We start from the raw sequence: 21740 nt of genomic DNA, 5'->3' as shown, positions 1-21740 counted from the left end.
TTAAAGTGCCCCTATTGTATACCATATACAGTTCTTATCCTTTGTTATATCTTATCTCTAGTTTTTTTTTCCTCCAGAATCTCTTGTAACAGTTTTTAATTAAATAAAGGAATCTGGGAAAGAGTAATTGTTTGAGCTCTCTCTCTCTCTCTCTCATCTTCTTCCATCTTCCATTTTGTCCTTAGAATACCATTTCCACAAATAGAAGAAAGCAACTTTAAGAAGGAAACATAGACCTATGGAAATAGCATGAAGAGATCACTGGTGCACTTAAACCACCATTCACATAAAACATAGGCTACAAAAATAAATCCAAAATCAAGTAGTCCAGAGATAAATTTGAACGAAGAATGTGTACTTGGACAAGTTGAGTCCCATGAAACATGTCTTGAATTTGAGGCCAGGATCATATAGTGCATTGCACTTCCATCTCAAATTGTGTGCAAATCTGAAGAAAATATAAGTTGCTTTCGAAATTGTATGGTGCGAGCAAAAACCTGAATTTGGGAAATGAATCTAGGGTGTAGCAGGTTCTAGTAGCAAATTCTTCTCTCTGTGTAATTTTTTGCTACTTTGATTGATGATTCTGTTTTTCCTTTCTTTGTTTCAGAATCATAGGGTGGCTCATTCTACATTCCTCGTCAATGTTGTTGCGGTGTATGTTCAATTTTTTTATATTTGGCCAGAACATTAAGCATGCCATGTACACATACAGATTGAAAGAAAGGAATTTTCTATGTAGATTTATATTTAAGAAGTTAGCAGCAATTTAGATTTATTTTTTTTAATTTTCAATTTTTCCATGATTGTTATTTAATTTCTATGCTTTTTCTCATATTTCTCTTGATATATAATATCTTTAATAATTTTGATCATTTATTAATTGTCAATCTTGATATTGAAGACCTAACCAAATACTGAAAGCTTGACCAAAGCCTTCAAGTGGACTTGACAGACTTTCAGGCGGAGTCGAGTTTTCAGGAATTGCAACCACAGGCCATGGCATGGACCCCTACTTACAGCAAATACAGGGAACAAAGCAATGATCAGAACCAACAGATGCATTAAATGATATGCATGATAACGATGCAAGTCAACTAATGCAAAATGAGAAAATTGAGAAAAAGATTTTAAAAAAAAAAAAAAAAAGATAACCTGAAGAAGCAGCGAACCGCTTCACGAATTTTGCTTTCTTTTAAGATTCCGTGTGACCCATTGTGTGCCCGAACAAGAAGGCAAAATCCCAGAAGATGAAGACAAGCACACCATACACCATCGCTACTCTGAATACTCTGGGATGCCTTCTCCTTGCATGAATGTGCATCGATAATAACAAGCAGGTTCTTGAAGAAAGAGCACAAAAGAATTTCAGTACATAACACTGGAATACAATAATTGGATATGATAGAAAAGGTAATACCAAGAGACAAACCTCAACAGCTTCATATTGGCCGTGCTTAAATAAGACCGTTGCAAGTTCAATTGTGTGGTGAAAGAAATCTGGAGATTCTCCAGTCCTTCCTGAAATAATCCAGCTGCTGAAATTCCGTACAGAGCTAATAATGTTGTTTGGGTTAGCAAATCTACTTGAGGAAAGGCAGCCTTGGTCTTCAGTGGAGCCAGGGAAACTAAGTAAAAGTATACAGGCCAGTGTGAAATCTTTTGTGCCAAGCCTTTCAACCCATGATGTTTTATTCATTTTGTTATCTGGAAACATAAATGGAGAAATTATCAAAACTAGACCAGAACCCTGTAATGAATGAAAATTTGACTAGTAAAAAATAAGATAAAATTTGTGTTATGAATTAGAAGCAGGTAAGCAAGTTATGTTACTTGCAACCAAAACTCTTGCAATCTTTCTGTTCACCTTGAGAGAGAGAGAGAGAGAGAGAGAGAGAGATCATTGCGTACAAAGTATGAAAGATTTTATTCAACACAATAGCTCATAAACTAGTCACATGTGCGAAATCTAAGATTTAAGTACTATGTAAATGCATTAACATAACTGATTGCAATGAATAATTTGAAGTGCATTATGAAGCATAAATTCACAAGCCTGCCAGAGTTCCACATGCTGCAGTAATTAATATCATTGAAATACAGTATACTATTGACAGCTGCACAGAGTGAGACAACAAAGTCTTCGGTTCTGTTTTGCTACAAAAATGAATGAATGGCCTGCCCACAAAACATGAAAAGAGTAACTCCCTTTTAGAAACACAATTCATGTTATTTACTTTCCCAGCATTTAAGATTCAACTAGAATATCAAATTCCAAGGTGCCATACAAATCATAAGTGTCTAAATGAGTTTCTGCATTATGTAGAAAAGGAGTTGAATCTGAATTTAATATACAGTTATCTCCATCGTCATCTAACCTTACAGCCCTTACCCCAGTGCATGAACCATGTTCCACCATTCCACTCTATCACGGATCACATTCTCAGTTAAACCATAGGTCCTCAAGTCTTTTCTCACTACCTCCATCCACATCCTTTTAGACCTTCCCTTGCCATTGTAGTGCCTTCAACTTGAACCAACTCACTCCTAACTGGTGCAATTATTGGACTCGGTTAGGCATGGCCAAACCACCTAAATCTACTTTCCTTCATCTTAGTACCTATTGATGCTACTCCTAAGTTCCCTTGGATAAATCCATTTTTAATTCTATCCTTTCTTGTCTAGTTGTCTTGCCACTCATCCATCTCAACATCACATCCTCATTTCAGCTATGCTCATCCTATAAGCATGTTGTTCCTTAACTGCCCAATGCTCCATCCCTTAAAGCATGGCGGGTCTCATAGCTATCCAGTAAAACTTCTCCTTCAGTTTGATTGGTACGTGACAATCACATAAACTTTAGAGGCACATCTCCACTTCTTCCACCTAGCCTGAATCTCTTTTCAATCTCTCATAAATTATCAACCCAAGATATATATGCTCATTTTGGGGTACTTCTTGCTCAGAATCTTAACTAATTCCTCATTTCCAGTACTACTGTTGCCAAATTTGCATTCTTTATACTCTGTTTCAGTCCTGACTAATTTTAACATCCTTGGCATCCCTCCATAGTTCTAGCATTGTGTTTACACCCATCCCATCAATCAAAACTATGTCATCTACAAACAACAAACACCTTAGGACCTCTTCCTGTAAATGCCTTGTTAACTGGTTCATAACCAAAGCAAAAAGATATGGGCTCAATGCTGACCCCTGGTGTAAGCCTACAGCAATTGAAAACACAGTTGTCTCTCCACCAGTGGTCCTCACATTTCTCCCTCATATATATGCTTGATCACATCGATATCATAGTTCAAATACCCAAAAACAAGACTTGACTCGATGTCCAGCAGGGTCAAGTTGATTCTCGACTCAACTCAACTTGACTCCATATTTAAATATTAAAATATTAAGGATATTTAAGTAATAATAGCTATTTAATAGGTTATGCATTTAAGTAATAATAGCGATTTAATAGGTTATGCATATCAAATTGTTAACTTCTACCTCACTTTGGCACATGTGATGATTAAAAGTTCGCTTAACTTTTGAACAATACCATATGCAGAAATATGCCACAACACTTCAAATTCTGAAGTTGAACCCAAGTTTTGTCTAGTTTTGTCCATATGTACTGCAATAAAGGTTCCAGACCCAACCCAATTTGACCCCCACTTCAGCAAGAAGAAGGATACATTTTGTGCATTGTATAAAGGCAAAAGAAGTTTCTTATGGTACCTCATAAGGAAAAAGAGATCTTCCTCCTCAAGCAAATAACTGATAAAGCAGAACGCAGCATCCAAGAAAGTCCATTTACACCACAAATCAAAATTTTATTAATGCAACAAGCAAACCTGAAAAAAGAACCTAAAAAAATAACAAGGCTAATAGGTACTTGCATAGAAATTGTCTCAGCCAACTATGCCCTAGTAATTTCAAATTGTCTATTAGGTGATTTAAGTTTTGGAGGAATGAGGAAACTGAGAACTAAGAGAAAAATTCTCCATCTGTACGACAAGCACAAAATAAAATAAATAAAATAATCATAAAATTTTAACTAAATACAAAGAAAATGGGACATATATAAACACCCTATAGAGGTATGGTAATCTTCATTTTAGAACTTCCAGTAATGTAGGATAAGGTCATGGGGTAGTGCCATATGGACAACTCAATATTAAAAAAAAAAAAAAAGCATAACATGCAGTTACCAATGCGCAATGACGAAAGGCGAGAGCTAAAATCCTCCAAAAGTGGCGACTCAGACAGTGACTCAGATGGTGTTGTTCCCACCAAGTGGAGAATAATCCATTGAGTAAGTATTTCCTGAATCATGGGAATCAATTCAAGCTGTACACGGGAGATGTCTTCATGAACCATAAGGACCTACAAACAAGTAAGAAATTCAATAGAGAAAAGAGAGATTTAGGTGAGATTCTCAAAGCATGGCCATAATTGTTGAAAGGTTTGCATTTAACATGATTACATAAAAGTTTAACTAGAAAATGCATAACGACAGATGAGACTGCCTGGAAGAACTTAGAAGAAAACAAACTCAGTGCAGCCCAAAGTTGACAAACAGTGAACAAATTCAAGGCAAAGATGGCACTTCTTTAAAAACATCTAAAAGATGAACCTGCAAAAGTTTGGTTCTTAGGGGAACTATAAGACTTGCTACATCTAGAAAATTGCTAGTACTTACAATGAGGAGGTGGGACCTCAAACAGAGAGTTACAGAAAGGGGTTCTCAGAAGAATAACAATACAGAAAACATTACAAACTTCTTCTTTTTTTAAGAGAGAGAACAAAATTTATTAAAAAACCTGCCAAAAGACGGAAAGAATACAATGCCCTTAGGAAACAGAAACAAAGGAGACAGCCGAAGCTGCTACATCATGAGGGACCCAAGACCTAACAACATGAACAATGGAAGCAATCACTCCACAAGCAGATGAGCTCTCATTTTGAAAACACTGCCTATTCCTTTCTTTCCAAACTATCCAAAACACCGCCATAGCAGTGAGCTGCCACAAAACTTTTCCAAACTTCCCACTTCCTCCCCCATGCCAAGCCCAAAGAAGGTCGTCAACCGAATTTGGCATAACACATGCCATATTAAAAGACGTGAGGAAGAAATTCCACACTTCCCGGACAAAGGCGCAATGGATAAAAATGTGGTTGATAGACTCGGCATCATTCATACTCATCAAACATATATTCAAAAGAACAAGGTATCACCACTGCAAATTGTCAATTGTGAGAATTTGCTTGCACCCAACAAGCCACACAAAGGCCGCAACGCGAGGAGGGGAGCCATAGAGCCAATGAAGATAAGGGTATGAAGGGCCTCGGTGAGTAGAGGAGCTAGAAATGTACTGGAATAATGTCGCAACAGTGAAGATACTAGACTTGCGCCTTTTCCAGCACAGCAAGTCCTCAAGAGCCAAAGGCAAAACATTCTTAAGAACATCTAGCAAACCAATCAGCTCCCCAATTTCACCATCAGATAAGTTTCTACAACATGGAGGGCACCACACAACCCCAGAAAAATCGTAGCATTGGGAGACAAGGATGAAACAATCAGGGGCTACATTTGCAATACTTAGGAATAGGTCTTGAAATGCCCAATCTCCGCACCAAACGTCCACCCAAAAGTGAATGCGATCCCCTTTGCTCAAGACAAATTTGATACCCTCCCGCACTAAGTGTTCTGATGACATAATTGTCTTCCAAATGCTCGAAGCACGACACAGAGACGATCTCTTCATATACCAACCACCATCTTGGACACCATACTTACTCGCTATAACCTCTCTCCATAGACTCCCTGCCTCCGATGCAAAACGCCAAATCCATTTCCCAAGAAGAGCAGTATTCATCATCCACAAGTCCCTAATCCCTGCCCTTCCTTCCGATTTCAGCTTACAAACCTCCTTCTAATTCAAAAGGTGAAACTTCTAACTAACTTGCACCCCTTTCCACAAGAAATCCCTTCTAATTTTTTCCAGACAAGCGAGCAGCTTGGACGAGCATTTAAACATGGATAAAAAGTACATTGGTAGGCTTGAGAGCACCAAGTTGATGAGAGTTAATATCCCCCCAAAGACATGTTTGCATTGCCACCTAGCTAGCTTTCTTTCAAATCTTTCTATGACCTTGTCCCATACGTGGATAGCAAGCTTACTGATACAAAGGGGGAGCCCAAGATACGTGGATGAAAAAGAGTCAATCTTGCACCCCAACATATTTGCATACCACATCATCCAATACTCAGGGACATGGATACCTAACAATTCACTTTTCGCCACATAACCTTCAGACCGGAGACCGCTTCGAAGCAAACAAGAATTTTACACAAATTATCCACTACAATCTCCTCAACCTCACAGAAAAATGAAAAAAAAAATCGTATCATTCATATACTGGAGATGACTAATGGTAGGGCCTGCCATCCGCAACCCAGAAGCCCCCGACTATACTTTGTTCTTCCCCTCTAGCCAACATATCCCTGTCTAAGCCCTTGAGACGTCTTGAAGAAACCTTTAGGTGATCCGTTCACCAAGATAGAAAAAGGCGTGGAGCTAACACAAGACCTAATCCAACTTCTCCATTTCTGGCCACAACCTAATATGCTTAACATATAATCTAGAAAGTCCCAATCCATATGGTCGTAAGCCTTATGAAGATCAATCTTGCACACCAAACCACTTTTCTTCTGCCTAAACCTGGACTCAATGCATTCATGAGCTATGAGTGTTGAGTCCAGAATCTGCCTGCCCCTCAAAAAAGCCCCCTAATTTGTCAAAATAACTTTAAAGATCACACCTTGGAAAAGAGTAGCAAGGGCCTTCGCAAGAATTTTGTAAGGACCTCCTAACAAGCTTATTGGGTGGAAATCAGGAACCTGTTCTCCTCCAATTTTGGGAATGAGAGCTATGAAAGAAGCACCCAATTCAACTAACAATCCGCTATGCTGGAAAAATTCAACAATGAAATCCATCGCGTCTTTTTGAACCACATGCCAAAGATTTTAAAGAATGCAATCGAAAAGCCACCGGGGCCTGGGGCTTTGTCAGATGACTCAGATCCAAGTGAATCAATAGTCGACTTCACTTCCTCCACAAAACAATCAGCCCCAAGAGAGGTGGCATCCTCTTCAAAAAGTATCTCAAACGGAAGGAAATCAAGACGCGGCCTGTTCCAACTATCACTAGAAAGGAGGTTATTGAAGGAGACAATGGTGTCACACACCTTGTTCTTATCTAACACTCTCTCCCCATCAACAACAATAGAGGAAATACAGTTACCTCTGGCTCAGGCAATTGCGAAATTATGAAAGAAACGAGTATTTTTATCGCCCGCTTTCAACCAAACAGCCTTGGACCATTGTCTCCACTTCATTTCATCTTCCTTAGCCCAATCTGCATACTTAGCTTGCAAAACAACCCTCTTCTCCCACCCTTCTTCTGAGAGGTTCCCCGCTTCCTCCCGAATGTCTAATTCCTGGATTTCCGTAGCCATCTCGTCAAAATCAGCTTCACAAGATCCAAGGATCTCTTTCTTCTAGATTTGGAGCTTTTCTTTAAGAGACTTTAGCTTTCCTATGGAGACAAAACCCCGCATATCCTTCAACTGACAACGAACTCCACCAACCCGCAATGAGATCCTTAAAGCCATCAATCTCAAGCCAGGCCAACTCACACCTAAAAGATTTGGGTCCCCAATTATCGGAAGGAACATCCAGCACAATCAAACGATGATCAGAAAGAATCCTAAGCAAACCACATTGGCACAGTAAAGGGATATGATCAATGAAATCTGGAGAAACCCGAAACCTATCCAATCTCAACAAAACAGCACTGTGTTGACCATTTGCCCAGGTAAATTTGGCACCCAGTGAGGGGAGATCCACCAACTCGTGCCTTCCCACCCAATCTGAAAACCTTTTCATACTGTTGATGATACGACCCTCCGAAGATTTCTCATGCATGAAGTGAATGACGTTGAATTCTCCACCTAAGCACCACAAGGAGTCCCATTTTTGTCTAATAGAATCCAGTTCAATCCAAAGGTACTTCCTCAGGCTGTTAGAACAGGGACCATAAACCGTAGTAACAACGCAATGAAAACCAAAGGAAACCTCTACTAGAAGTACTGAAGCAGAAAAAAAGCCCACCAAACAATCAGACTTCCTCCAACTATCTTCATTCCAGGCCAACAATATCCCCCCAGCAAAGCCAGCAGCGTCCACAGCAACCCAACCCTTATTCTTTATTCCCCATAGAGAATCAAACGTACCTCTATCGAAAGTTTGAAGCTTTGTTTCCTACAACGCAATGATATCAACCTTCGACTTCCTACAAAATTTCTTAATACGAGTCCTTTTCGACTTGTCCCCCAAATCATGCACATTCCAAGAAAGAAAATTCATTAATCACCTACTTCCCCAATCTTGCCCTCTTCACTCCAAATGTAGTCGTGGAGTCGCAGTTGATAGAACATTCGAGGCTCAACAGTTCCCCCCACCCTCCGGGATTTTTCTTGACTTTGGATTGCCAATCTTCCTAGAAATAGAGAGTTGCTCTAGCTTTAACAAAAATAAAGAATGCATGCACATCTTCATCTGTGACCCCAAACGACATCCCCACCAGTACCCCCACTTGTTCCAAGACATCTTTAGCCCAGCGCTGCTGTTCTGCCGAGATAGTTCCAAACCCTTCTAGAGAAAATTGTATCGACTGAGCAAAAGAAGAGTGGTGGGCCAATTTCTCTACGCAGAGAGGGGTGACATCTACCACCTCCTCAAACATCTTAGTTTACAAACTTAAAAACATGAAAATTAAAATGAAGTCGAAGGCAAAGGCAAAACTTAAAAAGGCAAAGGCAAAACTCACAAACTTTAAAACATGAAAATGAAGTTAAAGGCAAAACTCTGGAATGAGATAGATTTTAAAACAATAAAATAGTCCATACAATCACAAAAATTAGGGAAGAGGTAATAATGTAAACATACCTTGGCTAGAGGATTTACAGTGAAGAAATATAGCTAAAAAGATAGTTGACAAAAACACTAAATATGATTTTAACAACCGTAGCCATCAATTCATGTATGTAAATTACCTTGACTCCCTTGAAAATTCAAATATAATTATTTTTGAAATTTCGGATATATCATTTCTTTTGCCAAAATTCAAATAAACCATTTCTTTTGCCAATATAATCAAAAGATGGGAGACCTAGAAATTGAACAGGTGCATTCTGAATAAAAGAGGGTGCAAGCAACACCACACATGACAAGTTCTAAGACAGGTAGAGAAGTATACTATCTAGTCACAATCTAGTGAAACACAAAATATCTACTCAGCATCCAACTCAAGTAAGCCAACATGCTTTACGACAATCATGAATATTCATATGATCTGTGACTGATTATATCAGCCGATTCTATCAGTATCGAGGTTGGCCGATGTGAAACAACCTAGAAGTCCATGGACTTCCGAATATCACACGAAATATCGTCAAATATCACATTGTATCAACAATATGTCTATACAATGTGATATTTTGAAAATATCACCTGCTATATACTACTAGGTATCAACGATACATTCAATAGTATCGTCAATACTTTTCCAACCAACAGCCTCCTTTTGTTGCTGTTCTCAAAAAAAAAAAAACAAAAAACAAAAAAAACAAAAAAAAAACAAAAAACAAAAGCCCTAAAAATTTCCACTTTTCCTCAAATCTTTTGCTTGTAATCCATTCTTGAGGTAATTCCGACCAACCTTTTCCATTTTTGGAAAAAGAAATAGATTTTTGTGCAGAAATCGAGATTGAATGGCGGGTGAGGTTGATTTTGAACTTTGAGAAAATTTTCAATTGTAGACCTTTTTTTGTTGTAAACCACTTGGAATCACTAGAACTAAGATGTAAATCCATGATTTCGCATGTTTTGCATACTCAATCATGGATTTCAACCTACAATTTGGGATTTGGGGAAATTGGAGGAAATTAGGAAAAATCCAAAATTTTCCCCATTTCACCCTTTTACATTGCAATTAGAGTATTAAATAAACACATTAGACATGTAACAGGTTGATTTACAGATTGACAGACAGTTTTTTTTATATATTTTTAATTAAAAATATCAAAAAATAATTAAAAAATCAAAAAATCCATATTGATCAACGGTTATTTTGCCTTCATTAACAAGTGTTTGTGAATGTCAACTGATCTTAATACCAATTACGCTCTAATTTGCGAATCTAGGGGAATTGGGGAAAATTAGGGGAAATCTGAAATTTCCCCACCCATTTAAATGGCAATTAGAGTATGGAAAAATGATATTGGACATGTTGGAGGCCAATCTACAAACTTGCAAAGGTTTTTGGATTTTTTGAAAAACAAATTAATTAAAATAATATCACATGTATATTTCTACTTCTTCTTTAGCTTTTGAATGTATTGCTTGTGTTTTCATACACATCTTCTTAAATTTATAAATGACATAAATTGATTTTGGAAATAATTGCATGACTTTTGTCAAACAACGCATAGTTTAGGACCCTATACAAGGGAAACATATTACATGCACTTGTTTTTTGTAATCTTTTGATTCCTAAGTGTGCAATGTTGTCTTTTTTAACATCCCCCTACGCTTCACTGAAAATTTTGACCAATTTTTCCAATGTTTCCCAAAAATTGCGATACATCCAATATTTCCGATGTGATACCCGATATGTTTCCAAATCCCAAGGGTGTGATCCATTCGTCAATACTGATACCGAAAATATTGTTCCCAATATCTGTATCCTAGTCATAAGATGCCCGTGCCGCTAGAGGGGTATGGCATTTTTTCTGAAGTCTTTGGACCATATCCAGATGTAGCATATGGCATTGGCGAGCATTATAGACGTGATGACAATGCTGATAACAATTGTGTTAAGACAACATGAAACTCCATGTGGATGTGATTCGATTTTAGGTCACTTATTTCATTTTTCATCCTGGTCCACGATATGCATTTGATACTTGATCTTGGTGTCTACTTTGTTACTTGCTAGGTGCTACACTTGATATAGTTGATAGGTGTTTACTTGTAACTCATTTCATCATCGTTAAATCTGAATTCAAATTGCATATGATTTTATTGTGGAGTGTAGTTTACCTTGCATGTGGTCTTTAAATTGCATATGAATTGTTATTTTTTATATGGTTTTTTATTTTTGAATTGGTATATTTTCTTCAGATTTTTTGTAGGGGTAATGAAAATTTTATTAAAAACCCGCAAGCAAAAGTAAAACAGCAAAAGAATACAAAGAGGGGGACCCTTAGAAAGTACAACATAAAAAGGAGATTACAATCAAGCACATCTTTTAAAAGAGAAGCCCAATCTATCACTACCACCTTGACCATGCCCACCACCCAGTATCGTTATCGTGTAATGTATCGCACCCTTGGGATATGGATACATATCAGTTATCGCATGGGATATATCAGTTGTATCACGTAAATGTATCGTTGTTGGAAGACATGGGGAAACATTGGGAATAAGGTCGAATTTTTTAATGAAACTTCAGGGATTGTTAAAAATGACATCGATACAAACTTAGAAGTCAAAACATTACAAAAAACAAGTGCACGTAATAGGTTTCTTTTTATAGGGTCCAAATCTATGCGTTGTCTAACCGAACTGATGCAAGTATATTCAAAGTCTATTCATATAATTTATAAATGTAAGAAGACATGTATGGAAACACAAGCAATACATTCAAAAGAAAACGAAGAATCACTAGACCACATTACATACATGTTTGATTTTGTGCTTGGACACAGATTGCAACCGATTTGCGAGAAATTGGAAATTTTCATTTTTCTCAGTTTTCCATAACTGGGCCCACTCCCCCAAACCTCCAAATCCATGATTTTTCATGCAAAATATGAAAAATCATGGATTTGTAACCATTTGACATTGATTTACAACGAAAAAAAAAAAAAAATCGAAAATCGAAAATGGTCACCAAATCGAACAGGTGGGATATATTGGCACTGCCAATGTGTTTCATATCGCATAGGTGTGATACAGGATATATCGTGAGATATATCGATATATCGATATATCGGCCAATATCGTCGATATTGAAAACATTGCCACCACCAACTCCTCTGATCCGAATCTATTCCAAAAACACTGGCTATTTCTCTCCTCAAATAACCCACCACAAAGCTAGAAGGATAAGATCCCAAATTACCCTCTTTCTTTCCCACTCCTCTGTGCCAAGTCCATAAAAGCTCCCTCCCATTGTGCGGCATATAACCTAGGGCACATTGAATATAGTGAGAAAGTGCCCCCAGACCTTGTGAGTAAAGGGGCAGAGGATAAATAAATTGTCAACAAACTCCGCCGCTCGTATGAAGGAGTAGATATTGGAGTTGATCACAGACCTCTTTTGGAGGTTGTCAATCGTCAACCTTGTTCCTGCCCACTAACCAGGTTAAGGCAACAACCTTAGGAGAGGCGTCATAGAACTAAAAATGTAAAGCATGATCGTGACCATCAGCCGTCTCACTCGTTCAAAGAATCCTATAGAAGGACATGACCGAGAACCAACCCAAACTGTGAACACGCCACATAATCAAGTCTTTCCCTTGTTGAGGATGGACGGCCTGCAGCCAACCCAATAAACTAATGAACTCTTCCAACTAACTATCTGACAGGTCCCTCCTACATAGAGGCAACGATATTGCTATGAAATCGTAAGAAGAGAAGCAATCCGCCATTCTACATCTTTGGTAAGCACCAGACAAGCAAGCCTTGGAAAGGATTGTTGCAATAGAATGTCACCACACCATGTAATCCCAAAATCTGAGTCAAGAATTGTCTCCTACAATGAAGGATATGCCTTTTTTCTGGACTTCAACTTCAACAACACTATTGTCTTCCAAGCGTTAGACGCCCTATAGAGATAAGACTCTTTCCCATCCCAAAGGCCTTACTCATAATAATCTCTCGTCAAAAGCTCCCTTCTTTAATACTAATACACCATAACCACTTGCCTAAAAGGGCAAGGTTCATACTACATAATTCCATTAAGCCCACACCACCTTGATGGACCGGCATACACACCTCCTATTTCATGTGGATTTGTGACTTTCTTCTAACCCCCTCAATAGGAAACCCCTCCTTGGCTCCTCTAACCTTTCCAACACAGATTGCAGGCACTTGAATTTAGGTACATCAAGTATATCGGCATATTAGAGCTAACCTTCAGAATTTTTGAAGTTGAATATTAAAAAATTTAGGGCATATTGGCAATTCATATTAAAGATTAATGTAGTATAGGGTCAAATATTAACTAAATTTGCATGTGAAATATCAATTCTAGGATTTTCCTTTTTTAGATTTATTGAACATTTTTCCTAACTTTTTTCCCGTTAAAAAATTGAGGAGTATCAATTGATACGGGCAATACGTCACAATACCAGTAGTGACCAATATGATACACCAAGACCGATTTTGAAACCCTGATCCCTATAGCCCATCTCCATAAAATGTTAATCAGACAAGCACCGTCCAAGCCATCTAATGTCTAGTTGCTTTGGTAAACATATCTCGAAGGAACGTACATACTAGTGTGCAAGATTTTCATGCACATAAAATACGCATCATCATCATTATCATCATAATTATCATTTAAGCCTCATCCACCTAATTGGCATTAGCACAAGAATTTTGTTCCACCATTCCACTCAATGAAGGATCATACCCTTAGTTAAACCATAGGTCATCAAGTAGTTTCTAACTATCTCCACCCACGCCCTTTGGGGCATCCCCTTACCCTTTTAAAGCCTTCAAATTGAACCAACTCACTCCTAACTGGTGCACTTCTTGGTCTCCATTGCACATGGCCTACGTGTATTCCCCTCATCTTATTACCTATTGGTGTTACTCCTAAGTTCCCTCTAATGTATTTGTTTCTAATTCTATCCTTGTTCATCTTGCCAATCATCCATCTCAACATCATCATTTCAGCTACACTCATCCTAAGAACATGTTTTTCCTTAATTGCTCAACATTCAACCCTATGAAGAGTGTCAAGAATACAGCACCCAAATGATCATCCAAGTATAAATGTACTCTAGCAAGTGCCAAGGGCTCTCATAGGACAAGTTAGAAAGACTCAAATAATTTTTTTTCAGAAATAGGGAGGCAAGGACCTAGCAGCTCCATTATTATAAGTAGGCAAAGGTGTGCAAACCAAATAAAGAAATGTTTTTTTTTCCTTTTTTTTCTTTTTTTCTTTTTTTTGCCTTTTTCTTGGAAGAAAACACAGAATTTTACTAGAAGAGAAAGGTGCAAGTACAACACCCAAAGAGAATTTCCAAATACAAGTAACTCAAGCAGGAACCCTTGCCTATCCAAGGCATCATCCTGAGCATTACCAACCCTAAGAATTTAATGAAAAGAAAAGGAATGAGAGCTATTGATATTTTGCCATAAGAGACGTTGGAGATACAGTAATGGGAACATTCAGTATGATTCTGTAACTCTATTAGGTCCGTCCATCTTCATTCAATTGTATCATCCAACTTAATGTTCAAAATATTCAGTTACATAGATCTATAATTCAGTGAAAATCCATCAGTAAACAACAGTTCCCATGTGGAAGCTATCAAAGGAGATGCATTGAAAAGAATGGGACCAATGAAGGACCATCCCCTTTGGGACCACTTCAACCTCCTAATGCAACAAGGACAAAATTTTCATTGCGCGTCCAGTCAACCAGGTGACACGTAAATGCATACATGAAGAAGAAAATAGCACGCAAAGGAAAGGAAATTATTAGAAACATGAAGAGAGTAGGATATCATGCACGACACTGAATTGTAATAGATACTGATAAGGAACACCTAATCACAAAAGATCTACTTCAGCTATCTTATCTTGGAAAACCGGAATTGTTTACAGATCCTGTACAGAAACTACATGCAAGGCAATGGAAGATTCGAAAATGTAAGGCCAAATCAAATTTTAAAAACTATCAAGAGCATTCTCCTTTAACTATCATTCAAAATGATAGTCAAAGCACAAATTTCAATCAACTCTGAATGGGAAGTCAAAAAATATCAAGATAGATTATCATTAGTCGAACAGATTCTCTTTATGCTCAATCTTATGAACATGCTGCAGAAATGCTCACTATAAAGGTAGATAAATTTTCTGAGAAGCTTTGAATGCACTGATCATGCATCTAACCTCAAAGAGTGTTGGAGAAATAATGTGAACTAAAGGACCTTATATCTTACCGTTGAGGGTGTTCATGGAAAAATTAGGATATTCACCATATATTTCAATATTTAAGTTGAAATTTTTTTTTTCAGATGAACAGAACTATTAAGAATCAGTTTAACAGATGTATCTGTGCAGCATCACAAGTCTCTTGTAAGCAGATCATGTTGTGTATGCACATTCACAACTATCAAGTTATCATCGACTACCCTGTATGGACTGAATTGATGAGTTTCATACTCCAAAGCATATGACTACTCTATCCGATGACCAAAAAGACTACCTGCCCACTGATATTCACAAGATAGCTTAGGAACATAAGTATGTCGAAGGCGGACTCCACCATTACTCTTGCAACTTGAGAAGTAGCCTGAACCAATAATGAAGTGTTGATATTGAAGAGTTCTCTTGGATCCGAACTTTGTAAGCATTTATTTGGAATGAGATAATTCAGATACTTCTCTACGACATTCAAAACTCTATTCCAACTCATAGCTTTATTGCGCAAAGCATGAAGTGATAGCAACATGTCGACTGAGAACTTCCTTTGGCTTTTGTGATCAGCTAGTTCCTTCTCCCAAGCAGCATCAGCTCCAAATTGTGATATGTTGGATGCGATTGCAGATGATTTGTATCCAGTTTCCAAAATCTTCAGTAACTGAGGGATGACATCTTCAGATGGTATGAGCGATGGACTGACAATTGATTCATAGAAAACAGATGCAGCAGCTTTGCTGAGTTGACAATTGATACTACTAATGCATCTTAGCACTTCATAAAGAAGTTCACGATCAACATCATCATCTAGCAAAACTAACCCCGTGCTCACAAATTCATCACAAGAACCTGACAAGATTAGTACAAAACTAAAGGTCAACATAAAATTAAATAAATAAATAAATAAAAACATAGAATTTTATGCCAGCAATGAGGGCCAGGTTATTGTGGCAATAAGGGTCCATGTCTAAAATAATAAACAGAGCAAAAACCAAGGACCTAGCTAGCACCTACCATAGATAAGCAGCTCAATGCCTTCCAGACAACGGAATATAGAAATTGAGTTCTTTCGGATTAAACCAACTGCTCCTGTTGAGGGATCAAGAAGCAAACCATATGGTGAACTGTTCTGACACCAATGATGGAAATACTGCGTGCAGAAATTTTTCCAGTAATAGATTATGGAAACTGGATCAACAACTCCCTGACACAGTTGAACATTATAGTTATCAAAAAATAATTACAACCATCAACAGAAAATTAAAATGGAGAGAAATTAAAAGAGCATCATTACCTCATTCTCCATAATTGACAAGATTTGTTTTTTTAATACGTCAACCGATACCGATAGAGATTGGAACTCCGATTCAGTCAGGTGTTTATTGTGATCGTGTATCGTTGCATGCAAAGCAGCATTTTGATGAATCCCAGGAAGGAGCAGCTTACGTAAGAAAATAGAAGATACAAATTGGCCAAAGTGGTCCTGCAAATTTTTTAAATTGTTCAAACATCATATACCAACAGAAATAAATAAAATAAAATAAAAATTACTTTTTTTTTTTTTTGAGAATCAGCAAGATTTTATTAAAGAAGCACACCAAGGCAGCGCAACGCAACAACCCAAGCAAAGGCGGCATAAAAACTGGATGTTTTGTCAACAAACAATAAAAAATATAACTCATAGACATAAGAAAGAGAAAAGAAAGGACAAAAAAAAAAAAATGGAGAGAGTTCCGAAGTGATTACTGTCCTTCAGAAACTTTAACCATATGGAGTTGGCACATCTTCATAAGTGAAGCAAAAGCACATTAGCTTTGAATATTACAAAAGCAATCCACAAACTACTCCACTTAGAAGGAAATGATCTGGTCATGATTTGAGAGACCAAACAGCAGTCTTAAGTGTGACAACCTCTTCCAAGGCAGATAAACCCGTACCGTATACCCAGAAACCCTCAGCACGCCAAGCATAACACTTACATACTAGCCACATCATTTTTTGGTTTTCTGGCCATCTACCCATATTGAAGTTAGCAGCCACAACCAAGGGCCACTAAAATTACCCAGAAGTTGTAGCAAAGTGGGCCTCCTCCCAATGTGGACTATTGCTCTCCTAATGTAATTATATATTTTTAACACTATATCTGTACCAAGATACAGCAGTTCAGATTTGTCAAGACTACCATAACCAGAACTCCACTCAAAACCAACAAAGAAGAGAAAATGAAGCTACAAAAAACCTGAGTGAGCAATAAATGATTGTTAGGGCACCATTCCATACCTTCATTGAGGAAACTGCTGAACAGCTGGCCCAAATCAAATCATCTGATGCATGTTCAGACGTCTGAAATAGATGTTCAGCAACAAAGGGCTCTTGCAAACCGTAACTACTTGTATTTTTCCTGACAATTGATTTAGATTAAATAGAAAAATAAGAAAATATGTGTCAAAATAGTAGGAACGTTCCAGAGAAAAATCTGCACACCTCAAGAAAGAGATCAAGAGAAATATGTGCCAAAACTATGGAAATAAAAAAATTGTCATGGTAAAATGTTAGAATATCTCGAGTAAATAATTCACAAGAGTGGAGAGATTGAGAAGGATATTGCCCATAGAATCCAAGCATGGTGGAAGAAAAGGAGATGTGCCTCTGGAGTTTTATGCGGTCGTCTTGTACCACTCGAACCGAGAGAGAAATTTTATAGAATGGCTATAAGACTAGACATGCTTTATGGGACAGAATGTTGGCCGGATAAGGAACTATGAAATGGATGAGTGGCAAGACAAGGATAGAATTAGAGGGAATTTCGGAGTAGCACCAAAAGGTAATAAGATGAGGGAAAGTAGACTAAGATGATTTGGTCACGTGCAACAGAGACAAAGAACTGCACTGATTAGGAGTGAGTAAGTAGAAGTTGAAGGCTCTAAAGGGCAAGGGAAAGCCCAAAAGGATGTGGGTGGAGGTAGTAAGAAAATACTTGATGACCTATGGCGGAAAAGGTTTCATGTAGCCGACCCAATTAGTTGGGCTAAGAATTAGATGATGATGATCAATCAGGCAGGGAGTTTTAATGTGATGAACAACATAACAGGGTATTAGAAAAGAAAACTGTCACCAATTACCAAGTTTGTCTTTGAATATGATCAATATGGCATAGCACATCTAAATTAATGCATACATAAACAAAAATGAGTTAAATGTGGACTGGACATATTAAAAGTCAAAACTTCAGTCTTGCTTAAATGGAACCAAACAAAACTAAGGCATCAGTTTCAATTTTTATATTATGTGACAATAAATTTGAAATAGCTAAACAAGTATGAGGAAACCACTGATTCAAAAGAAGATAATAATAAATTAAAGAGGAAAGAAATTGGCAGTCCTGTGGAAAGAGCATTTACTTACATATTAACATCAGTTTGGAATAAATCATACAGCATTGATCCATCTTCTTTAAGTATCCAAAGCTTGCCAGAAGTAATTTTCAGATCAATTAGTCTCCCCTGATGGAAATGAAGTATTAGTATACTGTTGTTTTCACCATACAATGAAGAGAACTTATCCCAATATCCCAAAAATGGCAGAGGGGCAAATGAGGCAACTGGGACAAAGTAATGCATGAACAGTATACTTACCTCCTCCAAATGGATACATTGCATTGATGGTTCCACCGAAAAAGTGATTTTCTCCCCCAAACTAAAACAAAGGCTATAGACACCAATCATCTCCCCATCTGCTTCCTTCACAGTTGCACTACCAGGTCAGATATTATTACCATAAACCATACAACCAGAATTTCAAGAAAAGAGAACACACACATTAGGGAATAAATTGCTTTAGCATTCTATATCAAGAGAAGACCAAAACAAATTCAATGAGTTAACAACCCATAACAATTTCCTCCTGCAAGGAACTGAAAAAAGCAGATAATACCAACTCCCTTCACTGCTTCACACAGTACCATAACCAAGGGCCGGTTTGGATTGGTGGAAACCAATAGGTAAATGAGGAAAGGAAAAATACGGAAAAGGAAATCCGTGGAAAATAATCCCCACATAACCTGTTTGTTTTAGCATTCATGATTTCAATGGAAATGAGAAATGGTCAACGGTGTCGAAATCTCCATTTCTTAGGTTTTAGAGAGGAAAGGGAAATGGCCCTTTTTCTAAGGAAATGACAACCGATTTCCTCATCCCTCTTGGCTTTCACAAATAAGAGGAACTGTCACATCAGAGGAAATTAGTTTTCTTTCCTCCGTTGAATCCTGTTTTCCACCAATCCAAACAGTCCCTAAAGATTGTTACTAAAGTTCCTTTAGGGTGTGATAAAAAGAAAAAGAACAAAATATTAATAAAAATACCAAAATCGGCAACATATTTAAGAGCAATTCTTAATGCTAACCTCTATGGCTCTATCTAGGATGGACTACAAAACACAACGAAGGAAAAAAAAACGACAACAAAAAGTAGGCTAGAACGCTTTTCTAGAATAGTTGTTCTTTCTGGAAACATACCGATGTACTTCTATATAAAATTACTAGAGGTATCGGACTTGTGTCATAGTTAGCATCAGCGACCCATAACCTTGAACGCACAGAACCTGAAAATGATGAGAGACAGAGAGAGGAAAACAGTCATAATTTTTTACAAGAACAACCACAAAAACCGCAAAAAAAATTCTACTCTATCTACGTATTAATGATTATAAACCACAGTTTAAAGACATACAGCATGAATAACAAGGTAAAGAGGAACTTGATTCCACAAAATTTCTAGTAAACATGCATCATTGCACTCCTGGTATCTGCACCATTTTCTTGATGAAACTTTACGCAACTTTGTTATCTGTTTCCAGCATCTACCATGGCACTATAGGCCTTATAGGTTTGGTACCAAACTCCCTTGGCATCCATTTTCATTATGCTCATAGGTATCTACTTTTTTTTTATCAAAAAACATTTCATTGTTAAACAATGAGGGCTTGGAACATATCCTTGCCAATTGTTGGGTACAGATCGTGCACATTATTCCCCAAAATTACAACCTTACAAAAAAAATGAATAACACATGAAGATTAGGAAAAAAGAATAAGCACACACAGCATAACTCATTTATCTAATAAAAGCAACAAACTAGAATTATCATGATTGAATAAATCCGAAGGGCGTAAAGTGGCATATCAACCATAAGGGAGATGAACAGTAAGTGGGGCGGTGCCTTCTAACAAATAAAGAAAACAACAAGAGAATGGACAATGAAATCTTCAAGCATCCCTAAATCCAAAGATTCACATTAGTGGCCTCCGCATGGGCCTTTGATAATGCGGTCCTCTATGGGAATTTTAGGCCCTGTTTGGTTCATGGACTACAACAGTATTGTAGTGTAAAACTCACATTATTACATCTTACTTGTGATTGGATATTGCAAACTGTCAAATTACTGTAATCCTTCAGAATCACAGCAAGACATGGATGAGTGAAAGTGTGTTTACGTGGCATAGTTTCGTTGGCCCCACCATGATGTATGTGTTATATCCACACCGTCCATCCATCTTGCATGATCATTTTATGGAATGAGACAAAAAATGAGGTAGATCCAAAGCAGAAATGGACCACACCACAGCCAGCAGTGGGGATTGAACACTAGCAGTGTAGTTCACTTGAGCTTTTGATCTTCTTCATTTTTTGGGACATGCACTGAAATGATATTGCAAAATGGATGGATGGTGTTGATATAACACATATTGACAAAATATGTGTATCTAATTCGGGAAAATACTTTACATTTTGGAAGCGGAATGAGAGAGGAGGATTGCGTACAGCCACAACCAGGCTTTATTTTTGACTATTTTAGTAATAATGATCATTACTCATTTACCATACATTACAACACATTACTGATGTAATTAGTAAACCAAACAGGCCCTTAGGTGCTACAAAGTCTTTGAAATTGTCGAGATCGATTGTTGATGCAGTCTAAGGGTACACAATAGACACCATGATACGTTCAATAAAAGAATTGGTTCCACAATCTATTTGATCCAAGGTCACAGCCCCATAACAAGTTTATAAATATAATCCCAAACCGAGTGGACTGGGCTAAGTTGGATCGATATGATGGTATCAATGAGGGAAGAAATGAGTTCTTAAGGAGTCACAATCCAAGGATTGAAGAGGAAATCATACCAACTTTGGTTTATGATGAGGACGTTGGACCTTTATATCGGTCTACCAGAGGAGGGTCCCGACTACAGCCCCAGCTTCACTTTGGATGGATAACATCTACATGGAACCCGTCGAGCCAACTTTAAAGACCCCACATGCATAGCTTTGCATCAGGAAGACCCCGCACTGGGAGGATGCATGTGGGCCACTTTGATACAAGTATTGGACCATTGGATCGCGCCCGTTAGCCCATCTTATCGTCAGATCACGCCCGTTAGCCCATCTTATCGT

General features: G+C 37.7%; 1 protein-coding gene across 5 annotated transcripts in view; it reads right to left on the bottom strand.

The window, feature by feature from the left end:
• Positions 1–21740, bottom strand: part of LOC131233789 (nuclear pore complex protein NUP160) — a 77413-nt gene that overhangs the window by 32571 nt on the left and 23102 nt on the right. For 3 of the 5 annotated variants that reach the window (XM_058230582.1, XM_058230581.1, XM_058230583.1), the window contains exons 6-15: positions 19800–19885; positions 18922–19026; positions 18692–18789; positions 17567–17687; positions 16581–16769; positions 16301–16490; positions 15573–16135; positions 4212–4386; positions 1433–1707; positions 1156–1343 (exon numbers count right to left, since the gene is read on the bottom strand). In XM_058230582.1, the coding sequence (XP_058086565.1) occupies positions 1156–1343; positions 1433–1707; positions 4212–4386; positions 15573–16135; positions 16301–16490; positions 16581–16769; positions 17567–17687; positions 18692–18789; positions 18922–19026; positions 19800–19885 (1990 nt within the window). Of the gene's footprint in view, positions 1–1155; positions 1344–1432; positions 1708–4211; positions 4387–15572; positions 16136–16300; positions 16491–16580; positions 16770–17566; positions 17688–18691; positions 18790–18921; positions 19027–19799; positions 19886–20013; positions 20084–21740 lie in introns of those variants that run through there. The other 2 variants (XM_058230584.1, XM_058230585.1) reach the window with 2 other exon arrangements.

Source organism: Magnolia sinica, chromosome 18 (assembly GCF_029962835.1).
Source record: "Magnolia sinica isolate HGM2019 chromosome 18, MsV1, whole genome shotgun sequence".
Classification (NCBI taxonomy): Eukaryota; Viridiplantae; Streptophyta; class Magnoliopsida; order Magnoliales; family Magnoliaceae; genus Magnolia; species Magnolia sinica.
This window is presented reverse-complemented; position numbering and strand designations above follow the sequence as displayed.